We start from the raw sequence: 19,583 nt of genomic DNA, 5'->3' as shown, positions 1-19,583 counted from the left end.
AAAAGAAAGCTGGAGTAACAATTCTCATATCAGACAAAATAGACTTTAAAATAAAGACTATTACAAGAGGCAAAGAAGGACACTACAGAATGAGCAAGGGATCAATCCAAGAAGAAGATATAACAATTGTAAATATTTATGCACCCAACATAGGAACACCTCAATACATAAGGCAAGTGCTAACAGGCATAAAAGGAGAAATCAACAGTAACATAATAGTAATAGAGGATTTTAACACCCCACTTTCACCAATGGACAGATCATCCAAAATGAAAATAAATAAGGACACACGAACTTTAAATGACACATTAAACAAGATGGACTTAATTAATATCTATAGGACATTCTATCCAAAAACAACAGAATAGACTTTCTTCTCAAGTGCTCATGGAACATTCTCCAGGTTAGACCATATCCTGGGTCACAAATGAAGCTTTGGTTAATTTAAGAAAATTGAAATCGTATCAAGTATCTTTTCCGACCACAGTGCTATGAGACCAGATATGAATACAGGAAAAAATCTGTAAAAAATACAAACACATGGAGGCTAAACAATACGCTACTAAATAACTGAGAGATCACTGAAGAAATCAAAGAGGATATCAAAAAATACCTAGAAACAAATGACAGTGAAAACACGACAACCCTAAACTATGGGATGCAGCAAAAGCAGTTCTAAGAGGGAAGTTTATAGCAATACGATCCTACCTTAAGAAACGAGAAACATCTCAAACAAACAACCTAACCTTACACCTAAAGCAATTAGTGAAAGTAGAACAAAAAAACCCCCACAAAGTTAGCAGAAGGAAAGAAATCATAAAGATCGGATCAGATTAAATGAAAAAGAAATGGAGGAAACAATAGCAAAGATCAATAAAACTAAAAGCTGTTTCTTTGAGAAGATAAAATAACCTGATAAACCATTAGCCAGATTCATCAAGAAAAAAAGGTAGAAAACTCAACTCAACAGAATTAGAAATGAAAAAAGAGAAGTAACAACTGACACTGCAGAAATAATAGAGAATCATGAGAGATTACTACAAGCAACCCTATGCCAATAAAATGGACAACCTGGAAGAAATGGACAAATTCTTAGAAAAGCACAACCTTATGAGACTGATCCAGGAAGAAAGAGAAAATATAAACAGACCAATCACAAGCATTGAAACTGAAACTGTGATTAAAAATCTTCCAACAAACAAAAGCCCAGGACCAGATGTCTTCGCAGGCAAAATCTGTCAGACATTTAGAGAAGAGGTAACATCTATCCTCTCAAACTCTTCCAAAATATAGCAGAGGAAGGAACACTCTCCAACTCATTCTACAAAGTTACCATCACCCTGATGCCAAAGACAGATAAAGATGTCACAAAAAAAGAAAACTACAGGCCAGTATCACTGATGAACATAGATACATAAATCCTCACCAAAATACTAGCAAACAGAATCCAGCCGCACGTTAAAAGGATTATACACCGTGATCAAGTGGGGTTTATCCCAGGAATGCAAGGATTCTTCACAATATGCAAATCAATCAGTGTGATACACCATATTAATGACTTCAAGGATAAATACCATATGATCATCTCAATAGATGCAGAAAAAGCTTTTCACAAAATTCAACACCTGTTTATGACAAAAACTCTCCAGAAAGTAGGCATAGAGGGAACCTACCTCAACATAATAAAAGCCATATATGACAAACCCATAGCCAACATCGTTCTCAATGGTGAAATACTGAAACCATTTCCTCTAAGATCAGGAACAAGACAAGGTTGCCCACTCTCACCACTGTTATTCAACATAGTTATGGAAGTTTTAGCCACAGCGATCAGACAAGGAAAAGAAATAAAAGGAATCAAAATTGGAAAAGAAGAAATAAAAGTGTCACTGTTTGCAGATGACATGATACTATACATAGGGAATCCTAAAGATGCTACCAGAAAACTACTAGACCTAATTAATGAATATGGTAGAGTAGTGGGATACAAAATAAATGCACAGAAATCTCTTGCATTCCTATACACTAATGATGAAAAAATCTGAAAAAGAAATTAAGGAAACACTCCCATTCACCATTGAAATAAAAAGAATAAAATACCTAGGAATAAACCTACCTAAGGAGACAAAAGACTTGTATGCAGAAAAGTATAAGACACCGATGAAAGAAATTAAGGATGATACAAACAGATGGAGAGAGATACCATGTTCTTGGATTGGAACAATCAACATTGTGAAAATTACTAAACAAAGCAATCTACAGATTCAGTGCAATCCCTATCAAACTACCAATGTCATTTTTCACAGAACTAGAACAAAATATTTCACAACTTATATGGAAACACAAAAAACCCTGAATAGCCAAAGCAATCTTGAGAAAGAAAAACGGAGCTGGAGGAATCAGGCTCCTGGCCTTCAGACTATACAACAAAGCTACAGTATTCAAGACAGTATGGTACTGACACAAAAACAGAAATATAGATCAATGGAACAGGATAGAAAGCCCAGAGATAAACCTACACGCATATGGTCACCTTATCTTTGATAAAGGAGGCAAGAATACACAATGGAGAAAAGACAGCCTCTTCAATAAGTGGTGCTGGGAAAACTGGACAGCTACATGTAAAAGAATGAAATTAGAACACTTCCTAACACCATATAGAAAAATAACCTCAAAAAGGATTAAAGACCTAAATGTAAGGCCAGACACTATAAAACTCATAGGAAAACATAGCCAGAACACTGTATGACATATATCACAGCAAGATCCTTTTTGACCCATCTCCTACAGTAATGGAAATAGAAACAAAAGTAAACAAGTGAGACCTAATCAAACTTAAAAGCTTTTGCACAGCAAAGGAATCCATAAACAAGATGAAAAGTCAACCCTCAGAATGGGAGAAAATATTTGCAAATGAAGCAGCTGACAAAGGATTAATCTCCAAAATATACAAGCAGCTCATGCAGCTCCATATCAAAAAAACAAACCATCCAAAAAATGGGCAGAAGACCTAAACAGACATTCCTCCAAAGAAGATATACAGATTGCCAACAAACACATGAAAAGATGCTCAACATCACTAATCATTAGAGAAATGCAAATCAAAACTACAATGAGGTATCACCTCACACCCGTCAGAATGGAATCACCCAACAATCTACAAACAATAAATGCTGGAGAGGGTGTGGAGAAAACAGAATCCTCTTGCACTGTTGGTGGGAATGTAAATTCATATAGCCACTCTGAAGAACATTATGAAGGTTACTTTAAAAACTAAAAGTAGAACTACCATATGACCCAGCAGTCCCACTGTTGACCTTATACCCAGAGAAAACCATAATTCAAAGAGAGTCATGTACCACAATGTTCATTGCAGCACTATTTACAGTAGCCAGGACATGGAAGCAACCTAAGTGTCCATCGACAGTGAATGGATAAAGAAGATATGGCACATATGTACAATGGAATATTACTCAGTCATAAAAAAATGATATTGAGTTATTTGTAGTGACGTAGATGGACCTAGAGATTGTCATACAGAGTGAAGTAAGTCAGAAAGAGAAAAACCAATACCATATGCTAACACATACATATGGTATCTAAAAAATAAATCTGATGAATCTAGGGACTCTACAGGAATAAAGACGCAGACCTAGAGAATGGACTTGAGGACATGGCGAGGGGGAAGGGTAAGCTGGGACGAAGTGAGAGAGTGGGATGGACATATATACACTACCAAATGTAAAATAGATAGCTAGTGGGAAGAAGCCACATAGCACTGGGAGATCAGCTCAGTGCTTTGTGTCCACCTAAAGGGGTGGGATAGGGAGGGTGGGAGGGAGATGCAAGAGGGAGGGGATATGGGGATATACGTATGCATATAGCTGATTCACTTTGTAATACAACAGAAACTAACACAACATTGTAAAGCAATTATACTCCAAGTAAGATGTTTAAAAATATAAAAAAGCCCACAGAAATGAGTGCTTAAAAATATATATATGACTATGTCTTCCTCTTATTCTGTTCGGTTTCACAGAATCTGACCTTATATTTAAACCTACCCAGGCCACTATTGGGAATGATAGGGAGGGATTTATATCACTCACTAATTTCTGGAATTTAAAAAAGAAGCCTAGTTTTCAAGGAAATTCAAATTAAAATAATAATATTTTAATCCCAAACATTTAAATATTAAGAATTGGAAAAAGTATAATGAAATTAGTAGTTTTATGCTTTGTAGGTGAGGAGGTAGTTTGGTACACTTTCTGGAAGATATTTTAGCAGCAGGTCTTGAGAGCCTTAAATATGTTTTATAAGCTTTAGCCTGGTGAGTCTACCTCTAAGAATTTATCCCAAGCAAGATAATCCCAGATAGTACGTAAAGATGTATTACAGGAATGTCTTTTGCAGAGAATTTCTGTCATAAAACCAGATTTTTGTTACCATAAGTAACAATATATTATTATAAAAACATAAATATTTAACAATCAGAAATTGCTAAATGAATTGTGCTATACCCACATAATGGTATTGACAAATACATTGTTGAGAATTATAGGGTAAATGCTAACGTTAAATAAAATAAGGAGATAAGAAGGACTATTTAAGCAATTTAAGCATGATTTTGCTAAAATTTTATATTTATAAATGTAGGGAAAATTACATAGAAGGGAAATATTCTACAATGCTAGTTGAAGGAATCCTTGTCTAATGACATTATGGATTATTCTATTTCTATTTTTCCTTATTTTTCTACAGTGAGCATGTCACCCTTTTATAACCAAAAGAAATACATATGTTCTTGAGAATGACTAATAAAAATCCCACAAACATAGCCCCTTCAGATTAGTCATCAAGGATATAGCATATTACCTGTTATTATTAGCAGCTTCTTCTCACTGTAATTGCTTGAGGCTTCGTCTGGGGTCTCTTAAAAATCAATCACATTTGTTGGCTGTTTTACATCAGTTTGAGGTTTTAGCTTAGCCAATTCTCGCATGATTAAGATTGTTTTGGTACATCAGTGGTGACCCATAAAGGGTCTCTGTTACTTAAAGCCATTTCTGCCATTGATATTAATAAAGCTTTTTTTTTAATACTTTAATCAACCAGAAATACCATTACCTTTGTAATATTTAAACCAAGAAATTATAGCTATGAGACTCTTGTAATAAACAGTTTGCAAGCAAACAAGCCTTCAATTACCTCTACCAATATTAATCATATCCAAATAAACAGATACAGAAACGTATAAGATGCCAAACACATGCTCTTAAAACCCGCGTGAAGTAGGTATGCGTAGGTGATGCCCAGGACTTCCCTGGTGGTCCAGTGGTTAAGACTCCATGCTTCCACTGCAGGGGGCATGGGTTTAATCCCTGGTCAGCAAACTAGGATCCCACATGCCACATGGTGCACTCAAAAAAGTAGAAAAAATGGAAAAAAGAATGTGCCCTAAATATATGTGACTGGCTAACACCAGCCTTGTGAGTTGATATGTTGGTTTTCTTTTTCCGCCTTACAGACAGAGCTATGACATTCAGATCGTGGCGCTGGTAAACCAGACAGGCTTGAGGTCTGGGAACACCCTCGATTTAAAGAATCCTTTCTTTAGGTAAGAACTGCCCTCATCCATTTCACACCTATGTATATAGGATCTCAATTGACCATATGACTAGGTAAAGAGGTTTAGAATAATTCCATCTTTCCTAAGAGGAGAAAAAGCATCTATTCTTCTCTAAGGAGACTTGGATCCCTATATGGAGTTGAGTGTTTTATGTTCCATTAAATAGAAATCTATATAGAACAGTCTGATCCTCATACAGCACAGGAGAGTCCTACAAAGTGAATCCTCCTTACAGCTGTGTGACCTCAGGTAAAGTCACTTTCCTTCTGGCATTCAGTTTTCTCATCTGCAAAATGTAGAGTTTAAAGATGATCTTCTTTGCCCTTCATTCACTCTGGGATGATTTTACGTAGCAGTTATTCCAATGCACCTAAAACACGAGTCCATTTAAAGTAAATTTTTTTAGATGTTTTTTGAGAGCATGTAAGTCAGGACATAATTTTCTTTGGCAGCTGTGCCAGAGATTTTGTCTCTGGCCATCAGATTTTGTCTGATACGAAGAACTTGCCACAGTGGGTTGGATACAACAAATGTTTGTGGAAAATCTCCCCATTTGCATAACTATTCAGTATGAGCCAATTAAATATCCACTCATGAAATCAGCCCCACAAAACCACGGGACACTGTCACTCTTGACTTTCTTAATAGAAAGTGACTTTTCTCTCATATTTTAATGTCTCCCCAAGGCTTTAATTCAAGGCATCATGTCTGTATAGTATTAAAAAGCTTAAAGAAAAGAGGAAACTCAGGAAACCACACCAAGAATTCTTTGGCCAAGATGGGAGAATGAAATGTTGACCTTGAAGCAGGGGAGGCAAGGCTGTAATTGTATATGTCGTATGTAGGCTGTCACACACGGTGTGACTCTTTGAAACCTATTGCCAGTTAGGGATATGGATCTGTCTCGAATTCCGAGGGAAGAGAGAAGTCCTCGCTCCCATCCCTTTGCACACTCCTACCATGTTAAGGAAAGAGCACAGGTTTTGGGCTTGGAGAGAACAGGCTGACTACTCACCAGTACTATTGAACCTGCCTAGCCCTCAGTTTTCTCATCTGTAAGACGGGATAAACAGCATACCTCACCAGGCGATTGCAAGGATCTATAACATGTCCAAGTACGTAGTAGTTCACATAACTGGTGCTCAATAAATGCCACTTTCTTTTCTTCCTGTTCTCGGCTCACCAGCTCTCTCTCTGAGTAAATAGATGTGGATTTGTAGTTCATTCCAAACAGAATCATTTGGGTTTTGGAAAAGCAAATGAATTCTTGTAGGGTTTCAGAAAACCCACTTTTGAATGAAAGAACCACATAAGCTAGTAACTCTGAGTCCCCCTTCCACTTCATCGCACAAGACCAAGGTTTGAACCAGAAAACCACGGAGAGAGGGCCCAGGCCTTGGCCAGCCCCTGCTTCGCACGAAGACATAAACACAGTAGCCACAGGTCAAAGTGAGAGTGTCAAAGGTCTGCTGATGCCTAAGATGGCTACAGTCCTGTCAAACAGATGGACAGTGGAGCAAGGGGCATATACCTTTCCTTTTCCGCTTTTCCCTCACTCAGCAGCAAGTCTGATTCATGTATTTAATTAAGCAAATGAGGTGCTTGAAAATGTAACTTCCCTGGGGATCACAGACCTTGAGTATATTTCTTCACCATCCCTTCCTGATGTCTAGGCCTCGGTATCCTCAATGGAGATGTGGGCTAACTGACAGAATTTTTGACGAGTACTTGGTATATAGTAGGTGCTTAGTTAGATGTCCAACAGTGTTAATACCCTTCCCCTCCTCCCCCACATGCAACTCCAGTTTGCTATTGCAGCAACCGAGAAGCAGCAGCCCAAGGGGGGGGGGGGAGAGAGAGTGAGTGTGTGTGTGTGTGTGTGTGTGTGTGTGTGTTGTATGTGTGTATTTGGGAGAATTAAAATAAATGGCATTACTCAGAGGTACAATTGGTAATACAGCCTCAGAATAACTTTCTCTCCATTTGTTTTTTATTCCGCCCATTTTTAGGGCACAGTAGGCCCTACTGACACACAAAAGCAAAAGATTCGTTTTGGGGTTTTGGCAGATCCCCAGTACCGTCTGGCCACCAGTGACAGGCTAAAAACATGTCAAGATCAACAAATTAATTGCTGAACACATGAGCATCCACCATTACACATAATGTGAAAGTTTCTCTTTCTCCTTGGGCAGTGTCGGGGGGACTTTTATTTTGACTATTAATTATTTTAAAGTAATTTGAAAATAAAAGAAGAGCTAACAGCTGTTCCTAAAAGTGAGCAAAGGCACAAAATTACTCTATCAGGGAGGGAGAGTTCTCCGGTAACCTAGTAGATCTTCCAAGAACTGTGAGATTAGTCCTTCATCATTAGGGTCCCACACAGTCTGTCCCAGGACCTGGCTGGGCCACTCACTGTGCTGGGCTGTGGAAATGCGGCTGTGACCAGGGCAGGTGCAGCCCCTGCCTCCATGAAGCTCTCATTGTAGTGGGAGGGAAGTGGGCATTAAATAGCTATCTGCATAATTAATTATATCATCATTACTGCAGTAAGTGACACGCAGGAGAAGTAGAGGTCACCAAGAGAGCGTTAAATCCATAAAACCACCACCACGGGTGCCCCAAACCCAGAAACAGCTGAAGCTGCTTCAGAGCACCAGGAGAGAGAGCTCTGAGGTACTGTTGCCAAGTCCCACTAAGGAAAGCTGGGTCCCACTAAGGACCCAAAGTTTCCTGTTGAAACTTGAGACCTTAATCAAGTTTGCTCACTTCTGAGAAGCCTCCCAAGCCCGAGGCTGGCTGAGATGCCCCTTGCACATCACTCAAAGAGCCCTGTGCAAATAACCACTTTTAGGGTACCTGGGTGACTCTGTCTCAATTATTATTTGTCTGCAACGCCACATACCTTGAACACAAGATTTTGCCTACTGCCGTTTATAATGCAGTGTAATGCAGTATGTAGCACATTAGGTGCTAGATAAAGACTTGATGAATGAGTGAATGAATGTGGCCCCTTGGAGCTCCTGATGGCTCCTAATAGAACTGTGACCAAGATGCCATGGCCCAAAGAGCATTTCATCTTCCATGCTCACACCACAAGCCAAGCCTCTGTTCTACTCATGGCTTCTCACAAAACAATTTGACCCTTCTTCCCCCAAAATACTAAGTTCCCTTGATTTCCTCAAGTTAAATATTGGTTTCCTTTATGCTTTTTTTCAACCAGTTTATTAAGTAATTATTGTGTGCCAGGCACTCTTCTCAGTGCTGGGGTATAAGAGAGAATGAGATAGGTACAAACTCCCTGGTCTCATGGTTTGATGTCTCCCAAAAGACATCAGGAAAGTAAGCAAATAAATAAGATAATTTCAGATAGTCGTAACCTCTGAAAAAGATAAACAGAGTAATGTCTACCTGATTTCAAGAATTACAAGAAAGCTACAGTAATCACGGCAGTGCAGTACTGATGAATGAATGGCATGTAGATGAATGGAAAGAAATAGAGATCAGAAACGGACCGAAACGTATATGTCAATCGATTTTCAACAAAGTTGCAAAGGCAACTCAATGGAGAAGTGATAGTCTTTCAAAAGTGGTGCTGGAATGATTGGGTATCAGTATGCCATTAAAAAAAAAAAAAAACTTCCTCCCATATCTCACACCATCTCTAAAAATTAACTCAAAAGGGATCATAGATTAAAATGTAAAGCATAGAAGAAAATTTTTGTGACCTTGGATTAGACAGTAATTTCATAGATACGGCACAAGAAACAATTCATGAAAAGAAAAAAATGATAAACTGTCCTTTATCAAAATCAAAAATGAATGAAAAGATAAGTCACAAACTGGGTGAAAATATTTGGAAATCATTTATCTGGAAAAAAAACTAGTATCCAGAATATAAAAAGAAGGTGTGATGCAGTATTCTCAAAAATAATAAGAAAAATAATAAGAAAATAATGATTTTTTTAAAGAGCAAAAGATTGGAACAGATACCTTATCAAAGAAGGTATAATAGCAAATAAGCACATGAAAAGATGGTCAACATCATTGGTCATTAGGGAAAGTGCACATTATAACCATAATGACGTACCATTACACACCTATTAGAATGACTAAAATAAAAATCCTGACAATACCAGGTGCTGAGAAATTCGTGGAACTCTCATTCATTGCTGGTCGGAATACAAAATGGTACAGCCACTTTGGAAAACAGTTGAATAGTTTCTTCTGTCATTAAAAATTCACTTACCATATCACCCAGCAATCCCACTCCTGGGTATTTACACAAGTGAAATGAAAACTGTATTTGAATGTTTATTGTATCTTTATTTATAGTCACAAAAAATTGGAAATAGATGGAATGTCTTTCAAATGGAGAATGAATAACATTCATACAATGGAGTAATTTTCAGCAGTCAGAAGAAATGTAGTACTGATACATGTAAAATACAGCTGGATCTCAACTACATTATGCTAAGTGAAAAAAAGCCAGACCTAAAAGGCTACATACTATGTGACTCCATTTCTATGACATTCTGGCAAAGGGAACACTGTAGATACAGGAAACAGATCAGAGCTGGGGTTGGTAGAGGGTTGACTATAAAGGGGGTATGGGAACATGGTGCAGGGCGATGGAATTTTTCTAGGTCTTGATTGTAGTCGTGGCAGTATGTCTTTATGTGTTTGTCAAAACTTGCAGACCTGGACACTAAAAAGGGTGAACTTTACTGTATCTATAAAAATACTTTAGTTATATAAAAACTTACAAGAATGAAAAAGGGATAGCAGAAAACAAATGAACAGAGTGATGTGCTGGACAGTGGCAAGGCCAGGGATCGGGGGTGGGTGTTCTTTACGTGGGGTGATCTTCTAGGCCTCTCCAAAGAGGTAGCCGCAGAGTGAAGACATAAATGTCAGGAAGGAACCAGCCTGGGCAGACATGCCCGCAGAGCCTTCTGCAGGAGAGCAGGAAGGGCAAAGCCCTGAGGCAAAACGAGCCTATTGAATAGCAAGAAAAGAGAGAAATAAGCCGCTTAGTCTTTGCTGTAAACCTATAAAAAAAAGCAAAAAGTCTTTCAGTGAACAAAAATCTGGATCATCGTCTCAGATCTGAATTTAGGCTATGCATAATCAAACTCACTAAATATAGTGGGTAAATACAGATCTAAGGCTGCCCATAAAAACTCCAGGAAACAGCATGGAGCAGGAAGAAGGAAGTAAGAGGGGGCAGGGAGGGAAGGAGGGGATGTGAACGTACAACCGGCTTGCCTGTAGCTTTGGATCTGGTGGAATTTAATTACTCAGTGTCATAGAATCACCTTCTCTGTTCTAGGTTTGCTTAGAAGATAGTGACAAGCCAAGCCATAAGTAAATGAAGGCCCGAGAAGTCCCTTGACATGCAAGTTAATCCTTTATGTTCACATGCATTCTAAATTTTACAAGGATGTTTAGGTTTATCTAAATTCCTTTTTTCCACCTTACCTTTAAAATGTGCATCCTTATTTGACTGACAAATCTATTTCTTGGTGCTTCTTTACCTGGACTGGTCCTTAACAGCTTTCTGCATGTAGCCGAACAATGATTTTCTTTTCTGTTTTTTGTTTTTTTTTTTATAGTAAAGCCAACAGCATTGCTTTAATTTTTGAAGTATTTAAAAAAGAAATTGAACAAAATCCTACCTCATGTTTATAACGTATGCGTATGTATGACATGACATTAGAGCATGTGAGGGGTGATCTATTTGCAATTTTAATCTGTTCTTGCAAATATTTTCAGTAAATATTTAGTGCCTAGCTCAGCGATGTGTTAAAGAATTTTTGCTTTATTCAGGTCATGGAATAATATGATGTCAGGAATGTTCCTCATTGGCAATATTTGATGACTCTGTGTGTAGTTAAGAAAATAAAGATGGAAACTTTGTCAGTCCTCTTAGGTTTACAATAAAAATGTACAGTGTGAGACACCAGTGAGGCCTCTCCTTTACGTTAAGACATTTGTTGTAAGTCACACTTCAAATGGTGGTGAAAGATGATCTTTCTAAAGAGCGGGTTTTCCCCTGGCTTAACAACCCTTATAAAAATGGATGTCACGTCAGCACCACAGTCTAATGAAGCCCAAGAGGCAACCTGCTCGCTCTGTGGGGGAACCTGGGATAAAGAGCAGTTACATATTCTCATCAGTCAGCCGGTCACCCACAGCCGTCAGCTTTCCACTCCGGTGCTTTCACTCCTTCTGGCAGCTCAGTTTGAAATAGCCTTCTCCTTCTATCCATTCCAACAGTCCTACTCCCAAGACTGCAAGGCTTCCTTGCAACTCACCCTCACCAGCGTGCCTCTCTAAAAGTACCCTTTCCTACCTTTAATGTGTCTCCCTTCTTGAACGAACCCTTTCATGCAGCATTTTATCACTTCCTACCATAAACACACACATCTTTCTCTTCTATTAACTGGTTCTTTGTGGGTTGGATCAGAGAGCGATTCACTTTTTAATTTTCCACAATGCCTAACAGTACACCCAGTGCATGGAAGGTGCTCAATAAATGTACATTGGTAAAATAAATAAATCTATCCTGAAGTTAAGAGTAATTAGAATAATGGAATCGGGCCTGACAGTGTTCTTTTTTTTTAATCAATATTTTTTTATTGAAGTATAGTTGGTTTACAGTGTTGTGTTAATTTCTGCTGTACAGCAAAGTGATTCAGTTATACATATATATATACATTTAAAAATATTTTTTCCATTATGGTTTATCGTAGGATATTGAATGTAGTTCTCTGTGCTATACAGTAGGACCTTTTTGTTTATCTATCCCATATATAATAGCTTACATCTGCTGACCCCAACCTCCCACTCCATCCCTCCCCCAGCCCCCTCCCCCTTGGCAACCACAAGTCTGTTCTCTATGTCCATGGTTCTGTTTCTGTTTCATAGATAGGTTCATTTGTGTCATATTTTAGATTTCACATATTACCGATTTCATATGATATTTGTTTTTCTCTTTCTGACTTCACTTAGTATGATAATCTCTAGTTGCATCCATGTTGCTGCAAATGGCATTATTTCGTTGTTTTTTATGGCTGAGTAGTAGTCCATTGTATATATGTAATACCACATCTTCTTTATCCATTCATCTATTGATGGACATTTAGATTTTTCCATGTCTTGGCTATTGTGAATAGTGCTGCTATGAACACAGGGGTGCGTGTATCTTTATGAATTATAGTTTTGTCTGGATATATGCCCAGGAGTGGGATTGCTGGATCATATGGTAGTTCTATTTTTAGTTCTTTAAGGAACCTCCATACTGTTCCCCATAGTGGCTGTTCCAACTTACATTCCCACCAACAGTGTAGGAGGGTTCCCTTTTCTTCACGCCCTCTCCAGCATTTGTTATTTGTAGACTTTTTAATGATGGCCATTCTGACCAGTGTGAGGTGGTACCTCCTTTTAGTTTTGATTTACATTTCTCTAATAATTAGCAATGTTGAACATCTTTTCGTGTGCTTATTGGCCATCTGTATGTCTTCTTTGGAGAAATGTCTATTTAGGTCTTCTGTCCACTTCTTGATTGGGTTGTTTTTGTTGTTGTTACTGTCGAGTTATATGAGCTGTTTGTATATTCTGGAAACTAAGCCCTTGTTGGTCACATCATTTGCAAATATTTTCTCCCATTTGGTTGCTCGTCTCTTCATTTTGTTTATGGTTTCCTTTGCTGTGCAAAAGCTTGTAAGTTTGATTAGGTCTATTTGTTTATTTTTGTTTGTATTTCTATTGCCTTGGGAGACTGACCTAAGAAAACATTGGTACAATTTATGAGGCCTGACAGTGTTCTAATTGCTTTTCAAGAAACTGTAAACCCTGGATTACAGAAACACAATATGGCTGCTGCCGCTGCCACTGCCTCCACCCACACCCGGGGCAGACATTCATAATCAATCCCCACACTCTTTCCCACCGAAGCCTGATGTGACCTCACAGTCCTTCTCAGCCTGACGCCCTAGGAAGCCATTATCTATCTATAGATGTGGACACAAGAGATGAAACCCATGACTTTCAATGATTCAAAACATTGATATTATTTCCCAATCTTTGAACAGTCCTGAAGATCTATAATATTATGAATTTATAATTTATAATTTGTGCTGAAGCACAAATTTGATAACAGATACCTGCTACAAGGGTGGATGATAGGGAGGGTCTTTTTGTCAATAACTCAGAGGATGCACCTCCATGTCATCAATAACTATCCCAAGGTATTCCTTAAAAATCGTTTGTCATCATCTTCACCCTATTTTTAGAAATTTAAGTAAGCTCTTAGTGTTACTAAACAAATGATGTAGAGTAGAGCTTACTTTAATGGAGGACTCTAGTAACTTTACTACTTATTCTAGTCCTATATCTTATAGAATTATTAAGAATCAAAGGGAATTACTTATTAAGTGTTAATTTACTGTGTTTTGTGGGGAAATTACATTACCATATTACTTACAAATTTGAAAGTGACCTTACAGCCTGTCCCCTGTGAATATCAAGAGTAGATTCTGAATTTAGGGAAACCTCGGAGACCTCAGTCTTTCATGAAGCCATCACATCGTAATTAAGACAAGGCCAGAGCCCTGGGGAGTCATGGCAAGTTGGTCAGGAGCTGATGTCAGGAGCTGCTCTGAGGTAGCCCGCATCTCAGGAAGTGCAACCAGGACAACTGTGGGACTTAGAGGTCGCACAGGCTGAGGAGCTCCAGGACACACACCAGGCAGTGGCTGTAGAGGTTAAATTGTGCCTTTGACTGCCAGTAAAATGAGGCGCTGGCTGAAAATAAACAGTAACTTTATCATATCACAGAACAGAAAGCCCAGAGGTAGAGTGGACTCCAGGATTGGTGACTCAGTGGCTTGGTGTTTTCACCAAGGACTGAGGTTCTTCCCTCCTTTGGCTCTGCCATCCTCCCTCATGGGTCAGCCCCCTTAAGAGGCACAAGGAGACCATGAAAGTTACAGGAGTCACATCTACACACACCGATGTCCAGAGTCATAAGAAGAGGCTGTCACTTCTGGTGTCGCCTCTTAAAGGTATGCTGGTTATATCACTTATATAACACTTATTATGTACCAGGCACTCTTCTAAGCACTTTACAAACGTAAACTAATTGTGATCCTTACACCCTGTAGGTATGTATTATTATTAACCCCATTGAACAGATGAGGAAATGGAAACAGAAAGGTTAAGTAATTTTCCTGATGACACACAGCTGGTAAGTGGTGGTGCCAGGATTGTAAACCAGGCAGCCCACTCCAGAGTCTGTGCTCTTAACCACAAAGCTCTCCGTACCGCAAAAGAGCTTTTCAGAAGCAACCCACAGACTTGCCTTCATGCTTCCGTGGCCAGACGTGAGTCACATGCCCACCTCTAAACCAGTCAGTGACAAGAGACATGGGATTACTACAGAGGGGCTAAACTGAACAAGATTTATCTCTGAGCTGGAGATGGACTCAGCCTGAAAAAAAGTAGGGTTCCATTCCCCAAGAAGGGGAATGGACATAAGGCAAGGAACCACTGTCACCTGCTTATGAGGGGCTGCCTACAAACAGTCCAGCCGCACTACTGATTCCATTTCCTCTGCACTTATAAGGTAAGACGGGGTATTATACCGTAGTCATCCACACACGTACGTCTCCCTCTTCCCACTTGCTTGCAAGCACTCCGAAGATAGGAACAAATCTTACAAATCTGCATATTCCCCACAGGGCCTGGCATAGGGCCTGGCTCATAGAAAGTGTTCAAGAAACGTTTGTTCATTATAATTGAATTTTCATTCTCAAGTCTACTTAATTGGAGAGGTCAACAGTTGGCCATGCTCAAGGCAGGCCGGTAATGCATTTTCACATTGATCTAGCAATCAAATAAATTCTGAGAAACTTCCCTTGCCATGCAAAATAGCATGAAATCACACATTAACATAGGTCAATACAAAAGCCTAAACTTATTAAATTGTTAGTGTCTTGCACTCAGCACCCTTGGAAGTAACATTAATGTCACATTTTATTGTGACTTGACAGTTCTACTATATTTAACGAAACACATCAGAGCGCCATAGACAGAGCAGGCTTCATAATTTGTACCACTCAGTGCAAAATAAAAGATGCAGAGACCCAGCCTGGGTAGATGAGTCCGTCTCCCCTTTCATGAGCTTATTGTTCCAAACCACGGTGGACACGTGACCCCGCAAGAGACTGTGACTTCCCAGTACTGAGATTGAGAGTGGGTGCGAGGGCCCCGCGGATTTGCAGACTGAGCTCAGTCCCTGAACAGGAACTAGCATTGCTCTTGCCCACCTCTGGAAACAGCTGGACATATGCCTGATTCCAGCTCTACCCTCCTGGGGGCAGAGTGTAAGAGTAGAACTCAGGCCACCCTGCCTGGTTGCTACTGTAGTCAAAGGGGCAGGGGCAGGGAGGGAGAAGCCCGCCAGAGCCTGGGGCTTAGTGGATGGATCCCAAAGAGACAGTGGGAAGGCGGGACCCCCTGTGAGCCGAAGCTACCAGCCCCGGGCGTGTGCTCTGTAGTCCCAGCAGACACCACTGACAAAACACAAATTCAAAGATAAAAGTATTAAGGATCTCAGGACAGCAACTACAGAGCGTTAAACCACAGGACCCTGTGCAACTGCACTTATCACACGCCCTGGCCACAGAGGTGAGCTGTAGTGCCTTGCTTAAATGTGAATATCCATCTATGGAGAAGAGAGACGCCCTTTTAAGTCGTGCTGTTATACAAAAGCTGGTTGAATGCATGAGCTTATCTCAGGGGATGGGGAAGAAATTAGACAATGAAGAGAGTAACTGCTCTCTGTACAAGTGTTCATCCCGGGTTCCGTTCAGTGGCTCCTCTCCTGAGGTATGCCATGGTGACTTTGGACTTTACCCTGTAGACAGGGAACCAGGAACCATTCCACGTTTTTTAAGTGGAGGAGTGACATAATCAGATTTGTCTCAAACATGCGTTTCTTTGGGGGCAGTGTGGAGGAGGAATTCAGCTGACCCTAGGCAGCCAGATCGACCACGTTCTACATCAGTTAGTACTGAAAGTAATATAACAGCACCATGGTTACAGGTGAGGGCTCTTTAGTTAGAGTATAGCAGGATTCAAATCCTGGTTCTGTCACTTACTAGATATATAAACTTGAGCCAGTCACCTGCCTTCTCTGAGATGCAATTTCCTTATCTGCTAAAACGAAGTAATAGCAATAGGGTTCTTGGGAGGGTTGATGCAGTGATATACATAAAGCATTTAACACAGTGCCTGCATCATTAAATATAGCTGTTATCCTATTTTATTGCCGTAGGAAATAGATTCTTATTGGCTTCTCTTCCCAGCTCCATGTTGATACCCTTTCTAAAACTTCTGTGCTTCCATTTATAAGAGGAAAAGGGGCACATGCCTGACCACCCCCATCTGCCACTCTCTCTCCCCTCTGGAACCTATAATTCCTTGGGGCAGAAGGAGTGACTATTACTTCCCCTGCTTTATAACCGTATTCCTCTACCTTAGGATAGCAGTCTCAAGATCTAGCTGTCCAATGTGGAGTAGCATCTTATCTACTTACAGAAGGAACTCTTGTCTGGGTCACTTTCGTATGAAAGGAATTTAGAAAATTCCACTTTCTGTTCATAACCTAATTTTAAACATATTGTGGCTAAAGACGTCACCTCATTCATTTACTCGTGCCTTCATTCATTCACCCTCTTGCCCTGGATCAAAAAGTCTATGTAAAAGATGAACTAAAGGGTGATGACTTAAGGAAGAAATAAAAATAGATTAGTTTAATATTTGCAGTATATTGTTTCCATTAAAAACAAAATCCATCAGTGTTATATTAATATAAGTGAAGTCATATGGAAATCCCATTTATCTGTAACTCACTAGAAGAGAGATCATTTGGGGGACACAACAAAAGCAGTTCTACCTCAGGAGCACCAGAGGCGACTGGCACTGTTTCCCAGGTATTAGGAAATACCTAGAAATTAGAATGAAAGAATGTGTTTATCAAAACAAAAACTCCAGGGCCATGTTCTTTCAAAAATGGAGACGTTAAACACCACGAGCTTTAGCATCGGACACACTAGGTTTGCATGTGCGTGGAGACTGGCAATTTTAGGTTTTGCAATTTGGCAAAACCTGTGGGCAGTTGGAATTGCCTCCTGCTGGAGGAGCAGATGTGTTGACCTCCTTGGCCCTGATGGTCAGTTAGAGAAGTCGGTGCTGGGCTAGGGCAGGAAATGGAGATGCGGGTGGTCTCTGGGTGCTACTCCTCAAACTTTAGTGTGCATATGAGTCTCCTGGAGAGCTTGTTAAGATGCAGAATCTGATTCAATAGATCTGGGGGTGTGACTTGAGATTCTTTATTTCTAACGCACTCCCCAGCGATGCCAGTACTGCTGGCCATGGACCACGCTTTGAGTAGTGAGGGAGCGTACTCCAGTGGGTGGCTCTGTGCCAAGGTAGCTTTTGCTGCTGGTCCTGTTCTCACCTGGTGCTTCAGTATTTGTACATTTCTATGTTGTGCATCAAGCTGGTAACTGGGTCTCTTTCTTTCTTACTCAGTTGTTAACAAATATCTGCAGAGTACTTACTATTGCAGAGATAATGGCAATTTGAAGGTTTGAAGCAGAGGGGTGATGGGACGGGATTTATCCCATGTACTGGTTCACTTTGGCTGCTTTTGATAAACAGTATGTGGGCAAGAATGGAAACAGGGAAATCCATTAGGAAGCTGTTTCCATAGAACAAATGAGCGTTGAGGAGTTAGGGCAAGGTTTTTAGTGGTGAAGATGCTGAGAAGTGACCAGATTTAGGATCTATTTTGGAGACAGTAGAAACAGAACTTGCCAATAGATTGGCTGTCAGTAGGAGACGAAAAGAAGAATCAAGGTCAACTCCCAGGTGTTTGGTCTGAGTGACAAAGGGCTACTTACTAAGATGGAAAAGACTAGGGGAGGGGCAGGTTTGGGAGGGGAAATCAAGAGTTGTGTTGTGGGCATGTTGGGGTTGAGATGGCCGCTTGTGTCAGAGGAGAGTTGAGAGCAGGCAGGTAGATGTGTGCATCTGGAACTCAGGGGGAGCCCAGTCTGGAGGTAGGGGCGGGAGAGCCACAGAGCATGCAGGTGGGAATTAAAGCACAGGCTTGGATGAGGTCCCCTGGGAGACAACGTAGAGAAGAGAAGAGAGCCCAGAGCAGAGAACTCTAACATTGAAAAGTTGGAGAGAGTAGAAAGGGTCTGCCAGAGAGTCTGAGCAGTTTGCCCAGTAGAGTAGGAGGAACGAGCGACAGAACAAAAGAAGAAATTGCTTCAAGGACGAGGGGGTGAACAATTTGCGTCAAATGTGGCTATGAGGTCAAATATGATATGGGAACAGACTTAGCCCTTGGGACAAATAACATGGAAGTTATCAATGGCCATGATAAGAGCCATTTCAGGGGTGAAGAGTGAAGGGGAGGATGACAAAGTGGGCAAAGTGTATCTAGACAGCTCTTCCCAGGAGTCATGATGTGAAGAATAGCAGAGACATGGGGTGAGAGCTGGGTGCCTCTATCTGAATCTCTGCCTTGACAGCATGTACATAGCACCTCATTTTCTCCACCTCCGGTTGGACTTGGGCCGCAGCTTGGTCTTTATAGACTACACGTAGGCTGGAGTCTTTTCCTGAATCTTAGCCCCACGTCTGGCAATGTACAACCGTCTGCCCGACGACCCTGAAGACAAGTTTCTGCCCACTAGAGTCTCCGTTTAAAGTAAGAGTAAACCATGTACCCAGGAGAGATGTGGACAAAAAGAGAAGGAAAGAGGTAAGTCTTTTCTTTCTTTTTTTAATTGAAGTATAGTTATTTACAACATTTTGTTAGTTTCCGGTATACAGTAAAGTCATTCAGTTATACATACATACGTATTCTTCTTCGTAT

General features: G+C 40.2%; 1 protein-coding gene across 5 annotated transcripts in view; it reads left to right on the top strand.

The window, feature by feature from the left end:
- Positions 1-17,821, top strand: part of LOC113620093 (histone-arginine methyltransferase CARM1-like) — a 271,720-nt gene extending 253,899 nt beyond the window's left edge. For 3 of the 5 annotated variants that reach the window (XM_027105782.1, XM_027105781.1, XM_027105777.1), the window contains 2 exons: positions 5,528-5,617; positions 14,794-17,821. In XM_027105782.1, the coding sequence (XP_026961583.1) occupies positions 5,528-5,617; positions 14,794-14,827 (124 nt within the window). In that variant the 3' untranslated portion in view covers positions 14,828-17,821. Of the gene's footprint in view, positions 1-5,527; positions 5,622-10,958; positions 12,322-14,793 lie in introns of those variants that run through there. The other 2 variants (XM_027105778.1, XM_027105779.1) reach the window with 2 other exon arrangements.
- Positions 17,822-19,583: the final 1,762 nt, after the last annotated feature.

The sequence above is a fragment of the Aethalodelphis obliquidens genome, unplaced genomic scaffold (assembly GCF_003676395.1).
Source record: "Aethalodelphis obliquidens isolate GAN/ISIS:26980383/991018 unplaced genomic scaffold, ASM367639v1 scaffold7, whole genome shotgun sequence".
In the NCBI taxonomy this organism is placed as follows: domain Eukaryota; kingdom Metazoa; phylum Chordata; class Mammalia; order Artiodactyla; family Delphinidae; genus Aethalodelphis; species Aethalodelphis obliquidens.
The sequence above is the reverse complement of the archived record's forward strand: the minus strand, read 5'-3'. Positions and strand labels throughout refer to the sequence as shown.